The following is a 25,571-nucleotide window of genomic DNA, read 5'->3' as shown; positions in this document are numbered from 1 at the left end:
TGTAAATGGTTTTTCTAGGCGAGCTGGTGATGATTAATCAAGGAACAGAGCAGCTCTGGCCTCTTCGCGCGCCCACATTACCAGGTTAATCTCTCTATTGATTATTGCAGCAGATTAAACTAATGCTTCACCACCAGATTTTCTCTGTTTTCACACACGTGTCTATGGTTTCCGTTTTCTGCTGGTGCATAAGCACACAGGGAATGGATGAGAGGTGGCAGTTGTAACTGTAGTGCTGATGAATGATGCGTTTGTTGATGCAATCTTTCCAACAGCCATTAACTCATATTGAAAAAATAAATCATGCTTCACACAACATGAGATTCACATTTATTGACAAAAAAAAGGAACATTTTTCAAAAGTTTTTCTTTCTACAGAAAAGAAATATTTTCACAGATATATTAAAAACTGTAAATGTCCTTCATGTAGTTGTGTGAGAGTCCCTGGGTAATCACACAGATAACACTGTTTCAGAGAGGAAACGTCCTCTCTCTCTCTCTCACTCACACACACACACACAAATACATTCACATACAAACATAGATCATAGAAAGCTGCTGCAGTGTGAACCTGTGCCCCTGTTTACGCTGTTGTTCAGCGTGTGGGTTTAGACAATGCGTGTCCACGTGCTCTGCTCCTCAGGGTGCTCGCCCTCCGGGATGCTGCTTCAGATGTGACCTAGTTCTCCTGATAGTCAGCAGAAGGCAGTTTCATCAGCTCGCTTTGTGCCAAGGCACTGAACTGTGCCTGGGACCCTGGGACGGGCCAATTGGACTTGTGTAATGAAGCTGATCACACACGTGCATGCACACACACTCACACACACACACACTGCTGTCATCAGGTCCAGGGCAGCAGAATTTATAACGCCCATTTATTACGTTCTGCTTTATCAAAGAAATGCGATTCCTCCGTGTGCATTTCTGATGCTGCGCTGCCATTATGGTCCATTACAGGGAAGTGACAGAGATGGAGGGGAGGGTGTTGATAGATGTCGGGTGCGGGCCGGCTGTCATTACCCCGTCTATCGAGTGGAGTGTGTGAAACGCTTCCCACAAAATGGCCGCGGCACACCAACATGGCTCCGTCTGCGAGGAGCAAACGATTCACATCTGGCGATCGGTACAAAATATTAAATACATTCATCTGCTGCTCGACTGCGTTCGGAAAAAGCTTTGAGTAGCCTCACAACAAACAGTCCTACTGCAGAGGGTTATCCTTAAAGTGTGTATGAATGAGCCATATTTATACAACTTCTCCTACTAACAGATGTAAAGAGATCCATTAAAAAAATGCCAGCATACGAACAATTATGAACACAAACACTGCAAACTCCCACACCGAGTATGGGCAGCTTAACACATCATACTGTTACACTGAGTCTCGCTATCCTACACAATACTCACTGAATAAGAAGCAACAACGGTATTACATTCATATAAATAATAACAATAATAATAATAATAATAATAATCCCAGTACACCCCATGAGTCACTTTGCTCGTTTTCGCCTTCATTCGTGTGTTTTTTAAAAAAAGACGAGAAGACCAGCTTCACTGTGTGTCCTTTACAACTCCCTTTAGAGGTACAGTCACTGTCCTTGAGGTTACAACACCAAATCTCGTGGTGTCCAAGAGAGTCTCTTTGAGCGCTGCTCTGTGCAGCTCAGGAAGTCCGAGGATTTTTTTTTTATTTTAATGCCCAGGAGATCGCAGGGTTTCACAGATAAAGGGATATCAGTTCATCAGGGTCTCTTTCCCTCATTGAATGGCACAGGTGAAGAAGGGAGTTGACACTGACAAACCCCAGTCTTTGTTTACTTAAGTCATCAAAGCTGCAAAATCAATCTGGATCGATCTGGATCAACTGTCTGTTTCCAGGTTAGCTTCTGCTCCAGCAGCTTAAGTGCCCAGTGTCTTCTGTCATGCTGCTGTTTTCTCATTATTTTTGTTTCAAAAAAATGATCCAAGGGTTTTATGTTCAAATTTGTTTACACGAGGTTACGAGTAGCTCTAGATGTAAAGAGAATGTGTAAATAGGAAAACTTGCTGCTTAAGTCAGGATAGAAGAATAAAGAAATCAGCTTTTAAAAGCTGTGTTTCTCCTGATTTATGGTAAAGTAACACTGGTGGGTGAACAAAGAAATCAAGGTATGGAGCACCTCATGTATTACTTCATGGTCAACTATTTTTTTCTGACAAAAGTTGAGAAATCCAGAATTTCATAATAAGACTGAAAGTTGACCTGCTACATGTGTCCTTGTTCACTGAATACTTGAATATCCAGGGTTATCTGTATGAACTGGCTGTATAAGTGACTGAGCAGTGGTAACACTGGAGACTGATGATGTAATAATAGCTTAATCACTGGAGATGCAGGCGGGCAAATATTTACAAATGAAATCTTGTATTCTGCTGACTTTTAGCATTAGACAATAAATTTTCTTCAAATATGCACATAAAACTCTTGTATCACGTTTGAGCTTTTTACAAAGCCCTGATAAATCATGATAGAAAAACACTTTTGTGGAGCAGATGCTGGCCTGACAGAGGGCGTGAGCTCTCTATAGCCAGAGGTGCTCTGCATCCCCATCTGCTCGCTCATGGTTGGATACGATTGCTTGAGAGAAAAGATGGCGAAGCAAACTGTCCAGCCGGTCGCTCTCCTCTTTTCTGTGCAGCAGGTTCTCTGTTGGAAGTAATGAGTCGCGTCGGCAGCTTTAGGCTCTCAGCGTTGCAACGCAGGAGAGAAATGATGTAGTGAAGGGAAAAGAAGAAGATGGAGAGAGGCAGGAAGAGAAAGACAGAGGGTAGTGTGTGTTCGTGTGATCGCAGACAGTTTTTAGGCTCTGCTCCAGGCAGATTCTCCATCTATCCGTTCCCGCTTCCTCCATCTGTCTCCCTCTCGCTTGTTGCTCACGGGATGAACAGGATATGAAGAAGTGATGGCTGTGTGGATTTGATTTTTCCGTAGACCTTGATGCCTTTATGTTTAGTCTGAAACTGAGTTTTCGTTCAGTCCATCCATCACAGCCCCCTGCTGCCGCTGGGTCTCCTTTTGATGATCCACTCTCCTCCAGGATTGCTGTTGTACAAATCTAGAAGGTGTGTGTCTGGATCTAGGCAGTGCTCACCTGCAGAAATAACACACAAAAAGTGAACTTCAAGACATATCAATTAATTAATTTATGGATCAAACAATTATGGCAAGGATCATTACAAAAATGTTCATAATGATTTTGTTTTTCCTTTAACAATAAAAGAATATGAACTTGTTTATATCATCTCTATGGTTTCTACCCATTTTTCTGTCAGCTGATTATGAATGTGCTGACTGTTAATCAATTCTAATCCTTGTACTTGTATTAAAGCATAAAGATTAGAGTTTTTCGACCACAAAAGTAGTGCAGATTACAAAAAGTTTCGGTTGTACTGTGTCAGCTCTCATGTGAGCGCGCAGACATGTGTGTAATAAGCATTTGTCTGCTCTGATAACTGCAGATGCACTGCTCGTGTCTCTTTGGCGCTTGTACACTTCATTACGTAAGACCTTGCTACACTCGTGGGCTCAGTGAGCAGAAAGACACGCAAATGTCAGTGCTGCACCGGTCGGAGAACACTTTCACTCACCGATATTCCCGCCCACTTCGTACAGGGCGCAGTCCGAATACGCCACTGAGCCGTTCCTGTTGAGAGACACGCACGCGACACCATGCATGAGGGTCTGTTTTTGTTTTTAACTAATCACATGTATGAGCAGACAGATTCGTGCAACACAGCTGGATGCATTAAAAACATTTTTTTTAATATTGTGATATCGTACCTCCGCATTTTGCCCTTTCCATTTTCAGGGCTTCTGAGGAACTGGCGGTAAAACTGGGCGAGAAGGTCGGAGGCTCTTGAATTTAAGTTAAGCTGATAATCCATCGTGCTGCTTTCCAGTTCTCCAACCTGGATTTTCACTGTACGATGTGGCTGCAGGACACAAAAAGAGCACAATTTATTCTTCCTGTTTGGTCATCATCTGGAATAACTTTGAATATCAAACGCATCGATACTTATATAGTATAAAATCTCACAGTTATTGTATTTGAAATTGATTTCTCGGTAGCTGAACACTTATGCCTTTCTTTCTACAAAGGGAATTTAGGGAACTGCTAAAACAGTTCACTGTAGAAGTTCCCACAAACATGGTGCACTTGTTCATCCCTAACCGGCTTATGTCAGAAATCTGTCCGGCTCCACCACCAGCTGAAACCTACTGTGTTGTCTTAAAAACCAACTGAAAGTTTCTAATACTCTAATAAAATGGTCCTTCGGGCCTGGCATGCAGCGTCTCTAGTGAAAGAAGCAGTACAGTGTTGTGACACCAGCTCACCTCGGAGTTTTTCTCCGGTTTTTCCCTGCTGTCCGTGTGAATCTTTCTCAGCAGGTTCTTGAAGCGACGATCGTATAACTGGTAACGCCGGTTACTGTTCTCGTTCAGCCTACGCACCTGGCTCATGAGGAAATTAGGGATCTGGAGAGAGGAGCAACATGACACAATGTTTGTCTCATGCCAAGAAATGTTCACACACTGTTTGGCAGGAAAAAAAACAAAAACAAAAACACAGCCTCACTCTGGAAGTTTCTATAGTGACCTTGTCAAACCAATTAAACTTGTGAAGTAAATACAGCAGGAGTTGGCAACCTATCCCTACAAAAATATCTGCGTGGAGCTTCAAAATACATTTGGGACTTATAAAGGGATGTAACACGTCTATTAGGTACAAATGAGCCCAAAAGGGGCAAATAATTAAACTATTTTACCACATGACTACTCTGCAGGGGGTGAAAATACAAAATACAATAATTTTCTTTAGAAGTTGAGGAAAAATAGCTACTGCTTAAAACTGACCAGCTAGAAAGTTACGTCGGCTCTGAGTCCTGCCTGTGTTTGTGCAGTGATTTAAATTAAAATTAGCCCACAATGATAATGAATACAACACTTTAGAAGTGTACCAGCTGCAAAATCAGATTTTTGGTTGATTCGGACTCCACTCCAGCAGCAGACCAAGCAGGCCAGTAGGCCAGCAGTAACCTAAGCTTTGATGCACATTTTAGTTTGCAGAATACTAGTTTATTACGATACTATTAGCTTATTGGTGTATAGGCTGCATATTACTACATTTTGAGAATGTAAAGAATCACGTGCAACAACAATAAATCAAAAATGTAAATGTTTATGGAGATCGACAAAAGGAGTTGCATGTGGCTCAGGAGCTGCAGGTTCAGATCTCTGTCCTACCGTCCAGAGCAGGTCCTGGTAGCGGATGAGGAGCCTCATAACATCCGCCGCCTTCTCCGCCTGTCCTTTCTCTCCACCCTCAGTTAGTCTGCTTGGGACAGCCTTATGCAGGAACAGGTTGGGAGCCATGATGGTTGCGACGGCCCACAAGTTCATCCTGTTCTTCTTTTCCTTGGAGACCACCTTACTGAGGAACTCCAGCAGAGCCTAAAGCAAACACGGATGCAGATACAGGTTTCCTTTTGTTAAAGCTTGGAGCTTTAATGCACTGATCTATAGCTAAATGTCTTTCAAAAAGAAAAGAGAGCACTTAGATGCAGGACAAAATACGATGAAGTGAATAATTACAGTGAATGAATCATCTGCAACACCTCTGCTGAGAAGTATGCTAATGCACAGAAAGTTTCAGCTGTGACGCTGGAGTCAAAGTAATTAGTTCAGGTGGCTTTTAAGCTCCTGGTTGCTATAAATGGAGATGACTGCATACTTGTGTTTAGTGAAAATGAGTCATGGTTAATGCAAGCGGTTATATAACAGAGCAGAGTGTTTAAAATGTGGAATAGGAGCAGAGCAATACAGTAATGTGTTATGAAACAGTGCTTTTGGTCAAGTGTCATCCTGGATACATTTGTGGAAAATCTAAGTAGAGTCTGTAGAGTGTGACATCAAACGTGGCAGAGCCTGTTGTTCACAAGTACAGTTTTAACACGTGGGGTCATTCACACATTCTGTAACATTCATGTAGCGTTTTACACTTTGAACTTGGCTCTGAAACTTGGAGATTTTCTTCATGTGCATGCAAGTGAAAGGAACAATGTAACACTACAAAATACTAGAAATTTGACATTAAATTAACATTGAAAGATTAATACAATGCAGAAGGTGGTTTAATATCATCTTGATAAAAAATAAATAAAAAAGGCTTTTCCCGAGAAAGAGAGAATCCTTAAATGTATTTACTGTTCAGTAGAGATGGGCAGTAACGGGTTACAAGTAACGCGTTACTGTAATCCAATTACTTTTATCAAGTAACGAGTAAAAGAAGGGATTACTATTGCAAAAAAGCTAATTAGATTACTGTTACTTTCCTGTAAGCACGCCGCGTTACTGCGTTACTAAAAACTGGAGTTTTTTGCGAGTGTCTCATGACAATGACGTAAGCGAGTGCGACGTTCGTGGCAACAGCTGTGTGCAGATCAACAACGGATAATATACGGTAACAAATGCGGCAGAGAGTATGACGTGCAGCGTTTAAAGCGTGGAAGTACTGACCTTACTTTAAGTTTGATTTCGTAAAAAGTAAAGATTTCGCTGCTCACTGCGTGGGAAGGAAACTTCTTTTTACAGCGAAAAAACCCCCTAAACTTCCGCTCAAGCACCGACAGTACGCTGCCACGGGAATATGAAACTCCCAGATCCTTCCACTGACCGCTAGGACACACCTGCACCAGGACAAACCTCCGCCTGCCCCACTCCTGCTATACAGGTGAAAATAGAGCAACAGGACTGCTGAGTGTTTGATTTTATTTCTTTTCTGCTGTGTTTTACGTGCATTTATTTGAAAGAGTGTAAACACAAAAAACTATTTTATTTTATATGCTGGAATATGCAGAAAAAAGTTAATGTAAATGTTAAACAAATTTCTTCCAGTCAGAGAATGTTGCATATAATTTAATGTTTGCTTCATGGGTAAATTTAAAAGATTAAAACTAATAAAACTAGTTTCAAAAAGAGACTTTTTCATTTGATTACATTTTATATGATGGATTATGCAGAAAAAATAGAATTGGGCTGAAAGATCTATCGCTTTATCACCTATTCAGGTTGTAATTTTTTTTTAAAGTAACTAAGTAACTAATTACTTTTGAAAATAAGCAATCAGTAGAGTAACAAGATTACTTTTTTGGGGAAGATTGCTTTTTTCAAGTAACTTGACCAACACTACTGTTCAGCATTAATGAGACAGATGTGAAGCTTTCACACATTCTGGCCTTTGAACTGAGTGCTAATAATAAGCTAGTGTTCTTCCTGATGTTCTTCCAAAGCACATCTTACATGAGCTCTGATCCAGAGGTTTAACTGGACTTGTTGGATATCAAGTTATCAGACAGCGTTCACTTACTAAGTATTCCTGAGCCCACGCACCGACTTCCAGGACAGACTTGTGTCTGTTTTTAATGCAGTACTGCATGAAGATTACAGCATTTTATTTTCTTTAAAGAAAGCCACTGAATCTCTAAATGCTTTGATGAAATTTGCTGTGATGAACATTTTCTGTTTAAAATATAGTACGAAATGATTAAATCATTGTTGCTGTTATTTTATTTACATGTTAGGCAGCATTACAACTTTTTGCAAGTATTAAAAAAAATGTGACTAAAGCATTAAAAGTATGTGAGTCCTTTAGCACAAAACAATATAAAGTTATTAATATTTATGCCGTCAAAAGAACTTTTCTCGTTTTTGAGTAAAGACAACGTTTGACTTTGACTTAACATGTATTAAAATGACCTGTTTTAGCTGTGCTCCTAAACGAAATCATAACAAATTAAAGTGAGTAAATATAGTAAATAAAAAGCACAAAGGTGGTATGTGAACAGAAAAGTCATATTCCATTATCGAACAAGCCCACAATAAGGAGCTGCACGGATTTCTGCCAGAACAAAAAGGCTTTACTGCGTCTGAGAGCACGACTCACTGTTTGTGTCTGTGTTGTGTTGTCTTTACCTTTAGTGTGTTTCTGTTGGGCTCGGGCAGCAGCAGGATGAGCAGGTTCAGCATGTGGAGTTTCTGTTTCAGCTCTGTGATTTCTAAAAGAAGAAACAACTAGGTAAGACAAACACACACACACGCACACATAATTCATTTCCTTTGTTTGACAAAGAATAATGGTATGTCTAAGGATTAATGACAGTGTGACAGGTGGCCATTAGCTTTGTTAGCTTATGTCTCTGCGGTCGCACATCATTCATCATCGCAGTGATCCTCCTCGCAAGCTACACACCAGCTAGATTCTATTAATATCAATCTGTATTTTTATTAAAGTGAAACTAATGTAAATGCACTGATCTACAGTACAGCTGTGTCACTGCACATGTATTTGTGGCAGTGCAGGGATACTTCTTAAAATGGTATCAACTTGTTCATCTTAATTTTAACTTTTCAGCCAGAGTAGAATAGATAAGTGTCACACGGCGCTGCCGTCGAGGTGAAAAGACTTATTATAATTAATATAATTATAATTATGATGTGAATCCTGCTGAGCTGTCTGTGAAAGTGGGCAGCAGATTAGTGCGAAGAGGAGGGGAAGAAGAGCTGATGCTCTGTACAGTAATTTGATACAACCTGGCAACAATGAATGAATGATCCAAAGTTATACTCGGGTACTTTAGCGGTGAAATGCTGATTGACTGTATGGCTGCACTGTAAATATAAAGCCTTGTCCTAAAAATGAAAACCTTTAAGGATTAATACAAACATCAGACACAGTTCTCGTCCAATCCAAAATACTTAGTTATACAACAGTGTGCTACAACACTGTGCCACAAATATAACACAAATACAAAAGATGTTTTATCCAGCAAGAGCTGTCACTTAGTCTTGACTGACCCCTGACGGCGCTAAAGTTGTTGAGGTACTCCGCGGTGAGCAGAGGAGCGGGCAGCTCACGGATGAACTTCTTGAGCAGTGCAGCGGCGTCGTTCGGACTCACTTCATCCCATCTGACATGCCGTGAGTAGAAGTTGGCCTCCAAGTTCTGCTGCAGCAGCTGCAGACACAAAAGATGGCGGTTTAAGAGCTACGTGACATAAATGTTGATTCAAACTATCGACCCGGCACAGATAATGTCAAGGATCAGTCATCGTTTAAAATTTTCAGCATAACTCAGCGTTGACAATTTGAAAGCACATTGACCTGTATGCATTTAAAACCTTTACAGTAATAAATTATGTATTCATGATGATGGACCTCAGGACAAAGGTATCAAAGGTGTTTCATGTACTTTCACATACTTCATCTCAAGTGCATCTGTATATGTGCAAATTTAACTGACAACAGTCTTTATTTGTGCCTTGTGTAAGGCTGCAAACATTTTTCTATTATTAGCTCTAATTGTGTTTGAAAAGTCATGCAGAAAATATGTAACAGGACCAACTGGATGACTAGACTTAAACTAAAATCTATTTATAGTTTCAATCAAATTAATTTTGTTAAACTTTCATAGAATAATGTTTGTGCTCATTTTGTTCATCTTAATCTGTGTTCCCCGTCTCTGTCTTCATGTTTCACTGTAAGTTACTCTTTTTGGTTACTTCCTGTTCTACTCTGAAGGTTTCTCATTTCTGTTTTTGTTCCTGTTCCTCCTTTATGACTGTCTGCTTCGCCCTCATTAGTTTCACCTGTTTAATCATTCCCACCTGTGCCTTGTTTCCAGTCATCAAGTATATATTCCTCTCTTCATCTTAGTCAGATGGTCTTTGTTCCTGTACTTTTTGCATTTTGGACTCATGTGTTAGCATTTCAGTCTTCCTGAGCAGAAATCAAAACACCAAATGCCAGTGGATGCCGGTGGGTCACGCTGTGTAAGCATTAAATGCATTAATACATTTTAACTGTTTGATTTGCTGTCAAAACAATAAACTCAACAAATACCAATCCAGTTACATCTCTCTGTGTAATTGCTGTCATCAACCCCAGCATCTGTTCTAGCTGTTTTTCCTTCTTTAGAGCTAACTGGCACCCTCTAGTGGCTGCTGATATTTAATTGATTCACCGTCACCTGAGTGTGTAAGAAATTAAATACTTTATCGTGAGCGCTGCTTTACACCAGCAGCTGCAAAAGCTGTATTGATTTTGTCTCATTGGACCTTGTTTTTCTAAATGTCAGCTGTAGTTAAAGTTGGCAGAAGCCATTTGATTTTCCTCTGTATTGATCTGGAATTTCTGACATTTTACAGTGTCAATATTTTGGCTGGTTTGAAATTTTTTTATTTTTTTTTGCTTTAAACATCCAGTTATTTATTACAGTAATGAGGTGTGTAGACCCTGCTCTTGTACCTTGATTCTGGACTGAGATCCTGGGACACGCAGGATCCCCTCCGAATCGATTCCCTTTTTCTCCAGAAATGACAACAACTGCAGAGAGAGAGAGAGAAAGACGTCAGCAGAGTTGAGCATCGTTAGATAAGAATCTCTCGATCACCTCTGCTGGTTATACTCAGTAACTGCTGCTACAAACAGGGTGTGGTCAAAGTGTTTCAGATGCAGAGGACACGGGGCCTGTTTTCTGATTTTGATTCGAAGACGTTTGTGAAGTTTGTGCGATCAACAGATTTGAATCATAAACATCATATATAGAACACAATATGCACAAACAGTATGTATGTTGTTTAGGACACATGACACAGATATTTTTCAGAGTTCTTACTTCCTGCAGCAAGAGAGGAATCGAAGCGCTGGGCTTCAGTTTCTGATCGTTCTCCAGCAGCGTGGCCAGTGGGACTCCAAAGAGCGGGCTCTCTGTGAAAGACCAAAGAGTCAGTCATGCCTGCCCTCATATAAACATCTGGCCCGAACAGAATACGGGGCAAAGTCTCAATGTTTTGTGTGAGACGGGTCACTGCTTTTGCTATACTGTTGCTAACCCACATTTTTGAAGGTTATTTATGACTGATTGTTTCTAAAGAATATGTAACCACAGTTTAGTCTAGTTTTTCGTGCTATTCTGTGTGGAGAATACGCATGTAAAAAAGATTTTGAATATACTCAACTCGTCAGTACACCGGACATGACCACTGTTAAACTAGTTAACTATCGGTTAAACAACAGGAATAGTTGGCGGAAGTGAAAAAGCTGTCAGGTTTATATAGATGGCAAAATCTAAACACACAACATACAGTTAAAATCATCATTTTCTCTCCAGTGTGTTTATTTTTAAAGCTACTACCCTCACAGTATGCCTCAAACATTTCTATGTGTGCTTTTCCTGTAACGACCTGATGGTGAATGAAATCACACCTGGGTTTTTCCTCTTGCCAGTTTTGTGCCTTTTGACCTCCAGCTCTAGGAGGTCGCACAGCGCCGTCATGTCGATGAGAGCCAACTGACGCACCTTCTTCATGTCAGCGTGGGAGAGATCTTGAATACGAGTCACTCCAAGACGGCACTTGGGGCAGATGACCCGCTGGGGAGGCGATAGTGGAAGGAGAGGAAAAGCAGAAGGGGGCCAGAGTGCAGTTGAAAGTTAGAAAGTGGAGGTGAAGAGGGAGAGAATACAGAAAATGTACAAAGAGGGAGAAAAAAGAATGAAAGAAAAGGAAAGTGGAAAAAGAAAAAGAACAAGCATGACATGCAAATTAATTTCTGTAAATAATAAAGTAATTATAATGTACTTTACATAAGTTTATCTCTATGTAGTGTGTTAGTACATGTAACCTCACTAATTAAAACCACTAATTCTGCCCTTTTTCAGAGCAAACTTATTCAGCCTGAAATAGAAAAATAAAGCTGCTGGACTCTGTGACACAACAACTCTCCTTTTGTTTCTGGCTAATTCCATCATTCCTTATCTCCTTAACCCTGTTATCTAACAGCAGAGCGCTGATTGTTGCAAATGGCTTATAATAACATTTATGTGTGTGTGTGTTTGTGCGCATGTGGTTTTACATGAAAGTCTTAATCCAATCAGCGACTGAAACGTACACTGGTTTCTGTTAGTGTGGCCCTCACCCCTTGATTTTTTTCCTTATATAGCTGTAATTACTGTTTTTTTTCTGATAACAGCCTGCCGGTTGGTGATGCTGTTGAATATTTGAGGCCTCAAGATGTTGTAAGACTTAAAAGCTTTCGGCAAAACATGCTGTAACATTTAGAAAAAATCTGTTCTTGTCATTTATCTTCATGAAGGTTTGAGTGAAACAAGCCGCTCATCAGCGCAGTGACAGTAAGTTCTTTTACAGCTAAGCTTAAATTGAACTAAACTGCCCACTTGATGCGCAAATCACGCTGTTACTAGCACTCTCTTATTCTTTTGAAATCTTTTCTGCCAACAGTTTTTCTTAACAAAAGAAATAAATGTACAAGTAGATATATTTTATCACCAGAACATTTATAAAGCAGAAAGCAACATATTTAAACCCCAGAAGTCTTCTGAAAGCTGCAGCTGTCCTAGAAAATGAGTGTGAGAGGTGAAAACTGTTTGGGTGCTTACGGGCAGGGTGCCGTCCTCCTTCCTGCGCTGGCTGTTATTCTGTGGCAGTTTGGCTTGTTTGATGAGGATGACGGCCTGTTCACAATAAGCCACATCAGTGATGAAGTATTCATCTTTGGGAGTACCTCGCTGATGCTCTGGGGTCACAGCTGAGCAGAAAACATTTCCATAAACAAACACCGGCCTATTAGTTCAATCAGGCAAGACTACTGTAGAAATGTCACAAAACTAACCTCCAAAATAAAAAGGGAATGTATAATATGAAGAAAAGAACGATAAGGACAAAAATGTACAGGAAGCCCTGATATGAGGAAATGTTCTGTGAACAGACTTTGTGTCTTATCTGCTAAATCAGGGAAACAAATCATTGCATAAGCACATAAAAACAAGAATACTGACGTCACAACACCTTTAACTGTGCCAAAAGTTCATCTGTAAGACAAGTATGCTATTGTGTTAATCATGACTGTTCCTCGCTATCAGATGTCTGCATGTGTTCAATACTTTTGAAAAAATGAAAATGAGAAACAGGATTGTCAAGTTGGCAAAAAAAATACACACAGGCAGCATTAAGCAGAGGCCAGTGGTTATCCAGGGATTAATATGAACCAATGAGAAAACAGATGACGCAGCCATGGCCTGAGCTACCTTCATCAGGCCCCCAGAAATCCGAAGCTCACCTGATTTCATCATCTACTGCAGTTAAACATGTGAGTCATTATCAAAATGACACAATGGTGATGGAAAATCCAAACAAAGGGTTGGTTTGAGTCAGGTACTCAAAGAAAAGTTTGATTAAATTATTTTACTGAAATGACTTCAGCCAGTGTTTTAGAATAGACTAAAAAGTGCCTCCACCACTTTGTTATTCCCTTTAGTAATTTTTTTAAGTAAGGTGAGCAGCTCTTACCTGATAAAGGTGACTTGGCTACCGATGCCATGCTGTTTTGTGCTGGGTCTTCACTATGCTGAGACTCGGACACGAGGGTCTGTAGAGGAAGATCACGGACATGTTAGTTTCCACAATAAGTCACACTAATAAATATCAGCTTTATGTGTGTTCTCTACCCCTGGGAATTAAGTGTGTGTTTAACTGTGTCCACTAAGTGAAGGGACATGGTCTGTGCAGGGTGTTTCCTTTGATACAGCACTGATAAGGATCAGAAGAACAGTGTCTCTGTTCCCCTCTAAGGCTGTCTCTGAGGACAAAGCATGGCCTTTACATGTGATTTGCCTTCATTGTGACAGATCAGTTCTTCCATCAAACAAGACAGCATCGCTGGAACAATAGAAGACCCTGAATGTGTCACGACAGTTACCTGGGAACTGAGTCTCTTACATTTTACTGTATAATCTAACGCATGAGAAACAGATATTCTGCACTTGCGTTAACCTTCACACAGTTTCTGCAGCAGTGCTGAAACCGGAAACCCGGGAAACCAGCTGATGTGCGTGTATCAAGAAAAGCTGCATACAAATTACCTGCTTTCCTTTAATTAGTGGCTGATATTCTACAATGTAAAACAATCATTACTGCACAATTTCCTTCTTCAGATACAGTCAAGGGTTCAGTATTTGAGCATCCTGACCTGTGAGCTGAATATGTCGCGAACGTCACGCGGTGGCGGTTTGTTCCGTTTGCGGAGCGTGTAGGTCTCTACTCGACGCTTAACGGCTTCAGCCTGCGTCTTGGTCAGAGTGGACAGCAGGGCAGTTTTGTCTACTGTCTCAGTGTCCTCACTGATGAGGGTTGACAAGCCAGCATCGGCCAACCACTGTTCCTCCTGCTCTCCTTCTGAAACACATAAATATAACGCTGGGATGTAAAAACACCAACAACGACATGATCTGTATAAAATGCATTTAAACATGCAGAATGACTCAACCCTATTAACTCTGAAGTAGTTTTGTGTATTTCAAATAATACTAAATTACTACAACTAACTATGTAGCTTTACTAGAACACTATTTGGTAATATTTGCTTAAAAATGTAAAGTAACATGTAAATTGGGTACCAGGAAACCAATCCAATAGATTAAAAAAAAAAAACCTTTAATGAAACTTCTCTTTATATCCATAATTCTAAATAGGGAACATATTACAAGGCCAACAGTTCACTCAGTTGGCTGCAGTCTAAGTGATCTATAATAACTAAACTTGAAGTATAAACAACTGTAGGTGGTCCAAAGGCTTTAAAATGATAACTTGGGCTGAGTGCGAAGTTTAAAACAATTGCTCTTCAACACTTAATACAGCAGTTAGTGAATGTTCAGCCATAAGAAACATAAAACTGAACACTCACTCACTCACTATTCATTAGTAGCAAAATTAAAAGAGCACCCTGTTACAAAGTGACATGAAAAGGATCCACTGAATTAACACAATCAGATCATCTGAATGGGCATAACAAAAAAGCACTCCTATTAGAAGTCAGTATTCATGAATGGCTATTTGGCTCCTGCATATAAAACAGTCTCTGCCACAGACTGTTTGATGGTGTTGTCATGGTGACAAGCACTACTTTGCTGCATGAGAGAAACCTGATATGTTGCCATGGCTAATGCATCATTTCATGGAGACTCTTCACTAGCAGCTGCTTTAAGCACTAAATGTTTATAATGCTATCACATAAACTAAAGCGAATGTCTTTTTCAGCTCTTTCTTTACATTACTCCTCAATCAGTGCAGGATCTGCAGTATTTACCTTCGGAGTGTTTCGAATCTCTCCTGCTGCAGTCGTCTGCGTAGCCACTCCCCTGTTGGATATTCTCAACCTCACTCCAGAACGAGTCCAGGCAGAGTTTATCAGGGTGCTGCTCCTGATCCTGAGAGGGCGGCGTGTCCGTGTGTTCGCTGTGAGAGAGTTCAGCAGCTGCCTGGTCCTGCGGGCTGGCCCAAGGCTCCACGCTCATCTCGGTGGGGCTGGGATCTCTGGTGCAGACATACACACACGTAAAGAAATCACACGCATGCATGCAAACAAATGGATAGAAACACAAAGGCACATACAAACGCAGGATGAATGGCAAAGACTGGGGTGGTGCAGGGAGGGTGAATCCTCCGGAAGAGCCCAGAGAGATGGAGAGACAAAAGGAGTGGGATGGAGGGAGGGCAGGAGTGTGGAGAGAGACGGCGCAAATGGACACAAAGGGGGGTCTCTATTGTTCTTGTGAAATGTGGCCCGGAGGCAAAGTACCCCACAAATCCACTAGATGTCACTGTAACAATGTGAAATCTGTTTTCCTCAGGGTTACGCCCTTCTGTGAATGTCACATACTAACAATGGAAGACAAAATATGCAGCTCTATAATGAATAAATCTGATCGGAGTCTCCTTTCCGTACACATGCAAGGAAAAGCAGCCTGTATTTCCTGCACAGAACTGAAAAACAAGGGTTTCTGCTCTGTGCCAACAATAGGACACACTCCGCTGGCAGATGCACTTGCACCCTCCAGTATTAAATGTGACCCAGCGATCTCAGACACAGGAAGTAGCCTGACTGCACATCAATGATTCACTCCATTGGTGTGCAGCCTGGTCACATTCTCCAAGTCACCAAATGTTAAAACTCATACCAAAGCATGCTGGGGAATTTCTGTGGAATGCCTGGTGGCTTATCATTAAGTAATATTTATCAGAAAATACTCGTCATACTTTCAGCTGTAATTCTGGTGAGCTTATCGAAATGTTCCTCACAGATGCCCACATCAGCCACCAGTCAACAAAAGCAAGGTCTGGTTAGTTTTATTCCATATTGTGCTGTAGTGTTCCTAACCAGTTTCAGAGGAGGCGGGGCACGGGTGGTGGTGGCAGAGGTGTGAGTTTCAACAGATTTTCAATGATCGGTTCTTTTCTTGCAAAGTAACAGCACGGAGAAACAGAGACACAAAAGTTTATATAAGTTTGTTCTTCACTGATATTGCACTTTGTACTCCAAGATCCATCACCATTAAACATGAATACATCAGTTACCAGATTATTAAAACAGATTATTATTAACAATAGAAGTGGTTCTACTGAATTAAAATAAAAATTATTTTTCGTAACTGTCAAATTGTATTAAGTAACAGCTCCACAGAGATTTGTGAACCAAATGGCCTCTTGCCATTTGTTTTCTGATCTCGAAACTAGTGAGGCTACATTCCAACACACATGCAGTACTCTAGGATACAGACTAGCTGACAGTACCTACCCCAATCCAATGAATTTCAATGGAAAATCTCAAATATTTCAGCAATTTTAGGAACATTTCAAACAATGTTTCTTCCCAAAATATATCACAACCGTGAAGAATCCAGATCATGAATTATTTACAACAGACATTAAATTAACTGCAAAAAATGATGCATAAATCCACCTTCACAGATTGATAGTAAATGGTAAAATGGCCTGTATTTGTATAGCCCTTTTCTTAGTCCCTATGGACCCCAAAGCGCTTTACACATCCAGTCATCCACCCATTCACACACTGGTGATGGCAGCTACATTGTAGCCACAGCTGCCCTGGGGCGCACTGACAGAGGCGAGGCTGCCGGACACCAGTGCCACCGGGCCCTCTGACCACCACCAGTAGGCAACGGGTGAAGTGTCTTGCCCAAGGACACAACGATCGAGACTGTCGGAGCCGGGGCTCGAACCGGCAACCTTCCGATTACAAGTCGAACTGCCAACTCTTGAGCAACGATCGCCCCTAACCCAACAGTTTTATAGTTGCAATGATCCTGGCAACAAGCCTTCAATAATGCGTTTGTCTGCTGATAACGATCAGAAAACAATGGAAAATACCACAAGGCATGCCAGAGACCAACTGTTTTATGCAGTTTGCAAGTGCTTGAGAAGCAGATGTCTGGCATATGTGTTAACTTTGACAGTTACATATTCCCGTCTCCTCTGATGACTAATTTTCAGTTGTTCGAGAGTTATATAATAAACACCATCTTGGTAACACCTACCTCTACCAGCTCCACTCAGATTTAAATGAATAAATTAATAATTAAAGATACTTTATAGAAGCTGATCAAAACTCTCCAGCCAATAGGAGTATGAATGTTAGTTTGACCATAAAGCGAATAATGATACATCCATGAAATAAATAATCAGTGATGTAATAAAGGCTATTGTTCACACAAAAGCTGCTTCATTATATTACTCACATGCAGCTATGAAAACCATCACATACGAACCTGGCAGTTCATATGTGACCCAGGTGAAACTCTTTTATATCTCACCAATGACTGTCTGTAAACTGTGAGACAGTTAGCACATGTGATAAATGTTGGGATAAAAATCTAAAGAGAGTCACCCTTTTAAAACTCTTCTGTAAGTACAGACTTCTCAACGAAAAGTAAATCTACCGTAACCTCGCAGAACCTTTTGTTCTTTTTACCGCAGAACCTGTCATTTGCACCACTTCTCTTCAAGAACAGAAAGCACTCCAAACCTTCACCAAAGCTCTTGTGAGTCTCTAACTCTCACACCTACCTGGCTTTCATCTTGTGAAAGGATATCTTCACGCGCTTGCCCTTCCATTGAGTCTGTGGACGGAGCCTTAAGCGGCTCGGTGTGGAGCGTGAAAAATGCGTACTGGGCATGCTGGACATGAGCGTGTTCACCACTATCTCCGCTCTACCTCCCATATCCACATTCCTAAAGAAATCCAGGAATTAGAGTCTTGCACAAAATCTAGCTTTATCCAGTCCCGGTTGATGAACACTGTGTGAGAGCGAAGCGAATCTGTCCGCAGCTCTAGTTTCTTGTAAGGTGACAGGAAGCGTCTTTAGTGTGGCTCAGGCTGTGTGGCATGTTTCTAAGCTCGAGCAGGAATGCAAGAGGGAGTGACGACTTCCGTGAGCATCTAGACATCACTCACACCTGTCCCCTCCCATGTTACTCCAAGGTGACGCGCCCTGCCTTATACGCCTGACTGCCATCTTCTTCCCTACTGGTTCAAACTGACATCTATGACCTGTCACATTTCAAAACCTGGCTTAAAATGCTTACCCTGAAACACAAAACAGTCATTGTTTTAGGACAGTAGTAGCCTAAGTGGACAGAAACAATGAACCCTTGAGCAAAAGCTTACTTGTTTTATGTTGTATCACATGTTTATAGCACTTCAGACACTTTACTGACCTTTGAGCATGAGCCTGACGACATTTGTTAAGCTCATTAATCAAGGATTCTTAGATGGCCAGATGAAGCACTTTAATCCCCTCTTCAATGTATGTGACCAGAAATAATTAAATCAAATGTTTCTAATGATGAGTTTTTCCCCCTTTTAAAAAAACAACAACAAAAAACCCAGCTTTAAAGTGTTGACAAATTGCACAAACGTGCGGTCAGACAGCTAATGATGCAGTAGGTTGCATCAAATCATACCTTATATGTAGAAGAAAGACGCATTCGTTCAACTGCATACTTGGGCACGGGTAAAGATTAGAAAAAGAATGACTGTAATGTGACCAGAGGATATGATGTGTGTGCTGTATGTGCGCACAACAGAGTAAGAGGAACATAAAGTGAAAGTTTCTCAAGTGCAACAGGTCTGTCAACATTGCCTGTGAGTATGTAACCCCCAAAGGCCTCACTCAATCAGTGACTCATCCTCGCTCTCTCAATACTCTATTGTCATGCTGATGTCCTACATATCAGCTGGGGACGTGAATACACAAACACCTGGTAAATGAGGGGGAAGGGGCCTAAAACATTTTTATATTGTCTACTGATAGATTATATATTTGTTTGTTTTAATAAAATCTTGAAGAAATATCCTCATACATTAAAGTTGCCATGCCTGCTGTGTTCTGAATTTGTGCAAAGACTCATACAAACTGAAAATACTGCAGGACTCAAGCTAAAAATACCTCTAACTCCCCTCAGATGAGGGATTATAAAGAGGAATAAAGCTAGCTTTGAATTTTCTCCCACGCTGACTCAAGAACCAGGAGGAAAAGAATCATTGTTTAATTTTAAATCGGGTAATAATACTCCTCAGCTTGCCAGCAAGCCACGTAGCTTGGCCACAAAACAAAGAACATGCTTCATACTAATGCTAAAAAAGGAATACTGAAAATGTCATGCAGCTGTAATTGTTCTTTGTTGAATAGACCTCCTATTAAGACAGAGTATCAACAGGAAGCCATCCACTCTGAGAGAAGAATGGACAAAACGTGACCCTGTTGTCTACCTTCATGCTCAGCACGGTGGGAAACACAAAGTAACCCCAACAACAACTCTGGTGAAGGAATACTGCAATCCACTGAAAAAGAGGTCTGTGTAGTAACACAGCGTTTCTTCCTTATAGCTGAATTCTACTGAAAGCCTCTTAGAGTACAGAGAATGCGACAATTAGCTCACACAGCCTTGAGCAAATGCTTTTTTTCCTAAGTCATCCCAGCATGTAAGATCTGTGACATGGAAAATCACAAACACATGTAGCAGATCTATAAAGCACCGAAATCTTACAAAAAAGCGCACCAGAATAGAGATTCACCTACCACCAAGGTGCACAGAGAAGAGCATAAAGAAACAAATTTTTATATATTATTCGTCCAAATAATAAATATGAATCCATCAATAAAGTTATATGTTTTAACTTCTTCAAAAAGGGAAAAATAAAGAAAAGCAAAACAAAATTTTCAATCAAAGACACACAAACAAAAGTGACACCACATTTCAGCTGGCTTAGAGTTGAGCCGCAAGCCTCAGCAGACCCCGACAGCCTAATCCTACCTGGCCTTGTATCGTCCAATAACCCTGCCAGAGAACAGCAGCAGGGCCGCCGAGCCGCTTCTCCCCCATGGCATCCTGCTGTTGTCCCCCGAAACTGCTGCAAGCTGTAGGAAACAGCAGCTGCCTGCCCCTGGCAAGCTGTTTCCTTGTAATCTCCTCAATGCACAAACACATTAGAACAAGGACAGTCTGACTGTGCTGGCAGAAACGTCACTACTTCGCATCCTGAGGCAGGAAAGGAGGTCGCCATGGGGGGCTCGGCAAGGCTAGAAGCTGACTGGTTGAATAGCTGACGAGGCTGGGACAAACAGAGGAGAGATACCATATGAATGGTTTTTAGGGACGGCACTCGAGCTGGTGGGCTGAACAAATGGATGGAGCACAGAAAGTAACATGTTTGTCTTAATAGCCCTATGGCTGGAATTAAGCTTTGGATTAACTTGTGCTGGAGATACATCATTTACTGGAACAAAGAAAAATGTGAAACATCCTTTACAATATTCACTTACTGATTTACTTAAACCCAAGCATAGGAATCTGCAAAACTGTGTCTTTAACTTGTCCTTTAGCCCTGAGCACGAAAAACAATTAGAGACATAGATGCTCGTCATTTAATGGTGTCTTCTGAGAAACGTAGAGACGGCTATGACATAACGTGGGACTCCTATATGCTTCAGTTATGTTAAACATAGAAGAATCTTCCAGAAAACTAACTTCCTGCATATCTAACTAACATGCATTTCTTTGGACTTGCAATTGTTATGCTGTGAGTGGACAGTGCTAACCACTACATCACTGTCCCATCCATCAACATTTAGCCTACATAAAAGTGAGGTGTGGTGTAAAAATAATGAAATAGGTGCTCATTTAGATTTTTGTAAAAAGAAAGAGTATCATAACTAACACAATGAAAAAAACTCTGTTTGTAAATCTTATTTTAGTTCCTGTACAAGAATGTTCCCCCACCGAACAGCTTCCGTGTCTACTCCAATAAACATGTCAAGTCACGGCAGTCACTCAACACACGGCGTCCTCCTGTTGACAGTTTACCTGGCGAGCCTGATACACGTTCTGTGTTACTGGCATCTCAGCGCTTGGCAGTGGTCCCAGTGACTCTCAAAACTCAATTTGTGTTTAACAAGACAAAAACAAATTGAAGGCCGCAGGGACACCTCTTCAGATTCTAGCTTTCTCATCCGCTCTGTGCTGACACTAACACACTCCTTATTTTTCTTTGTTTATTTTAATACGCCAACCTGAAGTCTCTGAGGTCCCTGTTTCTGTATTTGATTTCCTAAACTATTTAAATTCAATTCAATAACAATATAACACTAAATCACAACAACAGTCATCTCAAGGCGCTTTATATTGTAAGGCAATAATAAAATTATGTAGACACTAAATTGCAAGTTAGAATCAGGCTGTCTTCTTTGACTTTGACTGCTGACTGGCTTTCCTCTGAACTCAAGCCCCTTTCACACCTTATCTGCCAATCCTCCTTGGCTCAGAGATACGCCAGGGAAAAAAGGAGAGTAGAGAACGTGATGGCGTGTCTTCATGTGACCCCGCAGATGGCATGTGACAGCCAGCTCAGCCTCATGCCCTGCTCTCTTCTACTCTTGGCAAACAGACCACTGAGCCTTTGCGGAGCGGAGGGAAAGGGAGGAGTAAGACAGGGAAGTGAAGGAGAAAACAGGTGGGGAAGAAAAACATTCAAAGATAAAAGATGACAGATTAGGATAAAATGTGGTTATAGAGCCACAAAGCCTCACAGTTTCCACAGATTTGTGTTTCTGGACAAAAGTTTTCATATCCTGAACACAAATTTTCAGCAGACTGGTCTCATCAATTAATATACAAGGGAAGAATTTGGACCATTTAAGAAGACTTTTCCCATTAAAATACATCAGTTTCAAAGTCCTGCTCAGATTCTCTTAATGGAAACTGTCTCGCTAAGAGATTCTAAAAAATGTAAACTAAAATAGCCATGCAGCTCAGACTGAGGCAGACTCATCCACACCTCCAGATCCAAGCAAATGATGACACAGTGTGAGTGGCAACAGCTCATATTCATACACAGTCAAAAACCTGGCCGTGTATCAGATGCATGCTCGCTTATTTACTGACACAGAAGCTCACAGAAACAAAGCGATGTGGTGAACTGCATCATCAAATAACCATGCAGCCCATGCTAGCATGTTTTTATTAGAGCAACCATAACCAGTACAATTCCACAGAAACCACTGAGGCAAACATTTGGTGAACATGTACAAAACACTTTCTTAGATGGGGAAAAAAATGAGTCATGCACATGCTTTTTTCACTGTATACATACAGACGGGCAGAATTGAGCTGCAGCAATCGAATTCCACACTAGCTCGGCACACTAAGTCATCGGGGCCGTGTGGTTGACCTTCTGAAAGCACAGACGGGAAGTGAGTTGGGGAAAAGCTTTCATTATCTGCTCATATGAACATAGCGATGCATCACTCAGCGTCCCTGGGTGAAGCTCTGAGACTGAACCAAATGTAAAAACCTTAAAAGTCCGACTAAAACTGTACAGAGGCTCATGCACTACTTTGCTGTTCTATTTTGCTTCTCATGACATGATTGAACTCAAAGTAGGTTACCTGAAACAGTTCAGCTTCAGTTAATTAGTAAAGCATTTCCAATTTGGCTCATTGAGGTTTTAGAAAGATTTATTTTAGGCAAGCTGGGCTTACATGGACTAACTATGGCGAGTTCTGCTGTGTTTACAACTTCAAGAGACTATGCTTGGCATGAAAGACGCACAAGCCCGGTTGGTTCATAAGAAATAATAATCACCTTAAGGCTTATGATAACAGCTTGCATTCTTAGAAAAGATTCCTTCTTTCCCCACCCTACACAGAAGATCAGGCTCAAGGTATTTCATTGTTGACTTTCAGTTCTACTTCATAAATTGGCAGTGAAAGGGCAACAAAGCATACAATGATATTGTTTTCCTGAAACCCTACACTTACACGATCATAACCACAATAAATGATCAGGAACATGATCTGCAGCATGTAACCAGATCTCTTCTGACCAGGTTAAAAAAGAAAAACAATTTCAGTGACTGCATTTCGTTCACTGAGCATTTTCACAAACACACACTGTCATCTCTGGTGCTGGAAAAGGGCAACGACTGAAGCGATGAGATGTCACAGGTTAAGTCTTAATATTTAAGAAAGAAAGAAAGTGTACTTTATTGGTCCCCGTGGGGAAAATCCCTCTCTGCATTTAACCCATTCACTCAGTGAGGCAGTGGGCAGCCATTGGGCGCCCGGGGAGCAGTGTGTAGGGACGGTACCTTGCTCAGGGGTACCTCAGGGTAGCTGTTCAGGGGAATCGAACCCCCCACCTTCCGATCATGGGGCCACCACTCTACCTACTGAGCTATCCCAAGTCGTTGACATCATTATATTCTCTCTATTGAAAACAGACAGGCTGCCAGAACATAGATGTGTTCGCTGAGCAGAGCAGGGCTTAGTCTAATGGCAATGAAAGCTAGAATACGTTCTCCTCTGCCATATGGAGCTAAAGTGGATTACAAGACAGAGGTATTTTGCACTGACTCTTACCCTTACCCTTTGGACCTGGAAGCAAACACCGACTGGCCAAGCTTTTGCAGGTATTATCTCTTACCAGTGCAGCAAAAATTGTTCCTGTTTACAGAGAACATTCACAGTGGCCACATCTTTTTATCCATGTGAATAGCAATCATAAAACCCAGGATATTAAAGGGTCTACCACTACAGTACACAAAACTGTAGACACATGCCAGTCTAAAGCAATGGATTGAAAGAGATTTTTTTTTTCTTAACTTGAAAACCAACAGCAAAAAGCATTAATCCTGTTTTATTTTGGTTTGTTAAATTTAATATATTTCACTGTACTGATTTCAAATTAGTTTCTACATACTTGTTTTAACATATTGTGTTACACTTTACTGAGCTGTATTCTACTTATTTAAGGTATTTTGTGATAGGGAATGCTTAACATAATTGCTAACTGCTACAACAAGGGAATTCACGGAACAGGTAATTAACCAACTATGTCCTTTTTTTGAAGGGGGATAGACTCTACTACCCCGCCCCCCCAAAAAAGAACTTGTTAGGCTTGTTATTAAATGGCCTATCACTACAAACATTTACAATGCAGCTGCATTAAGTAGAGCCAAAGTAATACTGTGTAAAGCAATGAAAACACTGATCCACCCTTAATGACTAAATTAACACTGAAATCAATATTTAAAATGTAAACAAGTAACTTTTTAAAAATTGTTTTTGCTGGAACTGCTCATGTTGTTGTGGTTTGTTGTGTCCTAAAGTAATGTAATGCTGTTTTAACTAAAATCCAGGAAGACTAGGACAGGTTTATGGGACTACTAATCGGGCTCATAATAAATAAACAAATACTACTGAAGCACCAAGGATGTGTTTGAGGTGATTTGGAAAGTGTCTACATAGTTTATCTATAACTGAACACAGAACCTGCAGTTTTTAGATGAAGCCTAAAATATCCTCCTCAACACATATCAATATATTCCAATATTAGATTTTATAAACTGTCTAAAAAGAGTATAGGCTTAAAACATGAACAAATGCATACTGCTACCATAATATGCAGCGATTAAAATTAGGGGAATCAACGCTTTGTATAGGCTCAGGCTCTCAGCTGCACGTGAGGCGGAAAACGCCCATAGTAACAGGTTCAGAGACCCTAGCAACCAGAAACCTTTATAAGCGAATGCAATAGAAAAATTGCACAAAGCTCTAGAAATATTTTCAATAAAGACAGCCTTTTTGTGTAGGATAAGACTTGTGTTTTAACCAGAAAAAAAATATCACCGTGCTTGCCAAACTAGAAAAAAGGAGGGTAGGTGGCTAAGTGGAAACAAAGCGTCGCGTCCAACAAATAAAACCGGTTTCCTTACCTGTGAAAATGCTGTCGACGCCCCCGGTGTCCGAAGGCTCGACCGAGCGTGGAAAGAATGTGTTTCCATGTAGTCCAGCAGCAGCAGCAGCGAGTCTTTCTGTGAGTGATAATGACAACAAGCAGATGGGACGGGATGAGATGACCGAGGATACACTCTCCTCCGCTTTCAGTCCACGTTATCCTTCTCACCTTGCGGCTGACGTCACTCCGCCGGGCTCATCAGCAGCAACCACATGATGTGCAGTTGTACCTCAATCTGCTCCTCTGGCGCTTTTTAGCTTAAACCTCAAAACCTAGCGTTAACATCAAAAACACCAGGGAAAGGTGCAGTTTTTTGCTGTTTCTCTGTAAAAGGATGATAATAATAATAATTATTATTATTT

General features: G+C 40.9%; 1 protein-coding gene across 3 annotated transcripts; it reads right to left on the bottom strand.

The window, feature by feature from the left end:
* Window positions 1-318: 318 nt before the first annotated feature.
* On the bottom strand, window positions 319-25,571 carry arhgap40 (Rho GTPase activating protein 40). 3 transcript variants are annotated; one of them, XM_082532239.1, is made up of 17 exons: window positions 25,378-25,571; window positions 25,187-25,285; window positions 20,230-20,527; window positions 15,203-15,429; window positions 14,087-14,292; window positions 13,408-13,486; window positions 12,498-12,646; window positions 11,306-11,471; window positions 10,716-10,807; window positions 10,346-10,423; window positions 8,897-9,056; window positions 8,015-8,097; window positions 5,288-5,494; window positions 4,379-4,519; window positions 3,824-3,975; window positions 3,631-3,686; window positions 319-3,134 (listed from the first exon to the last, which is right to left on the bottom strand). In XM_082532239.1, the coding sequence occupies exons 3-17, from the start codon at window positions 20,301-20,303 to the stop codon at window positions 3,028-3,030; spliced, it is 1,977 nt and encodes a 658-aa protein (XP_082388365.1). In that variant the 5' UTR covers window positions 20,304-20,527; window positions 25,187-25,285; window positions 25,378-25,571; the 3' UTR covers window positions 319-3,027. The 3 variants fall into 3 exon arrangements, with proteins under 3 accessions (XP_082388365.1, XP_082388366.1, XP_082388364.1); XM_082532240.1 differs by lacking the exon at window positions 20,230-20,527 and having other exon boundaries at window positions 25,378-25,570; XM_082532238.1 differs by lacking the exons at window positions 20,230-20,527; window positions 25,187-25,285; window positions 25,378-25,571 and adding an exon at window positions 17,980-18,410.

Source organism: Aulonocara stuartgranti (assembly GCF_965226115.1).
Source record: "Aulonocara stuartgranti genome assembly, chromosome: 5".
Taxonomy (NCBI): Eukaryota; Metazoa; Chordata; class Actinopteri; order Cichliformes; family Cichlidae; genus Aulonocara; species Aulonocara stuartgranti.
This window is presented reverse-complemented; position numbering and strand designations above follow the sequence as displayed.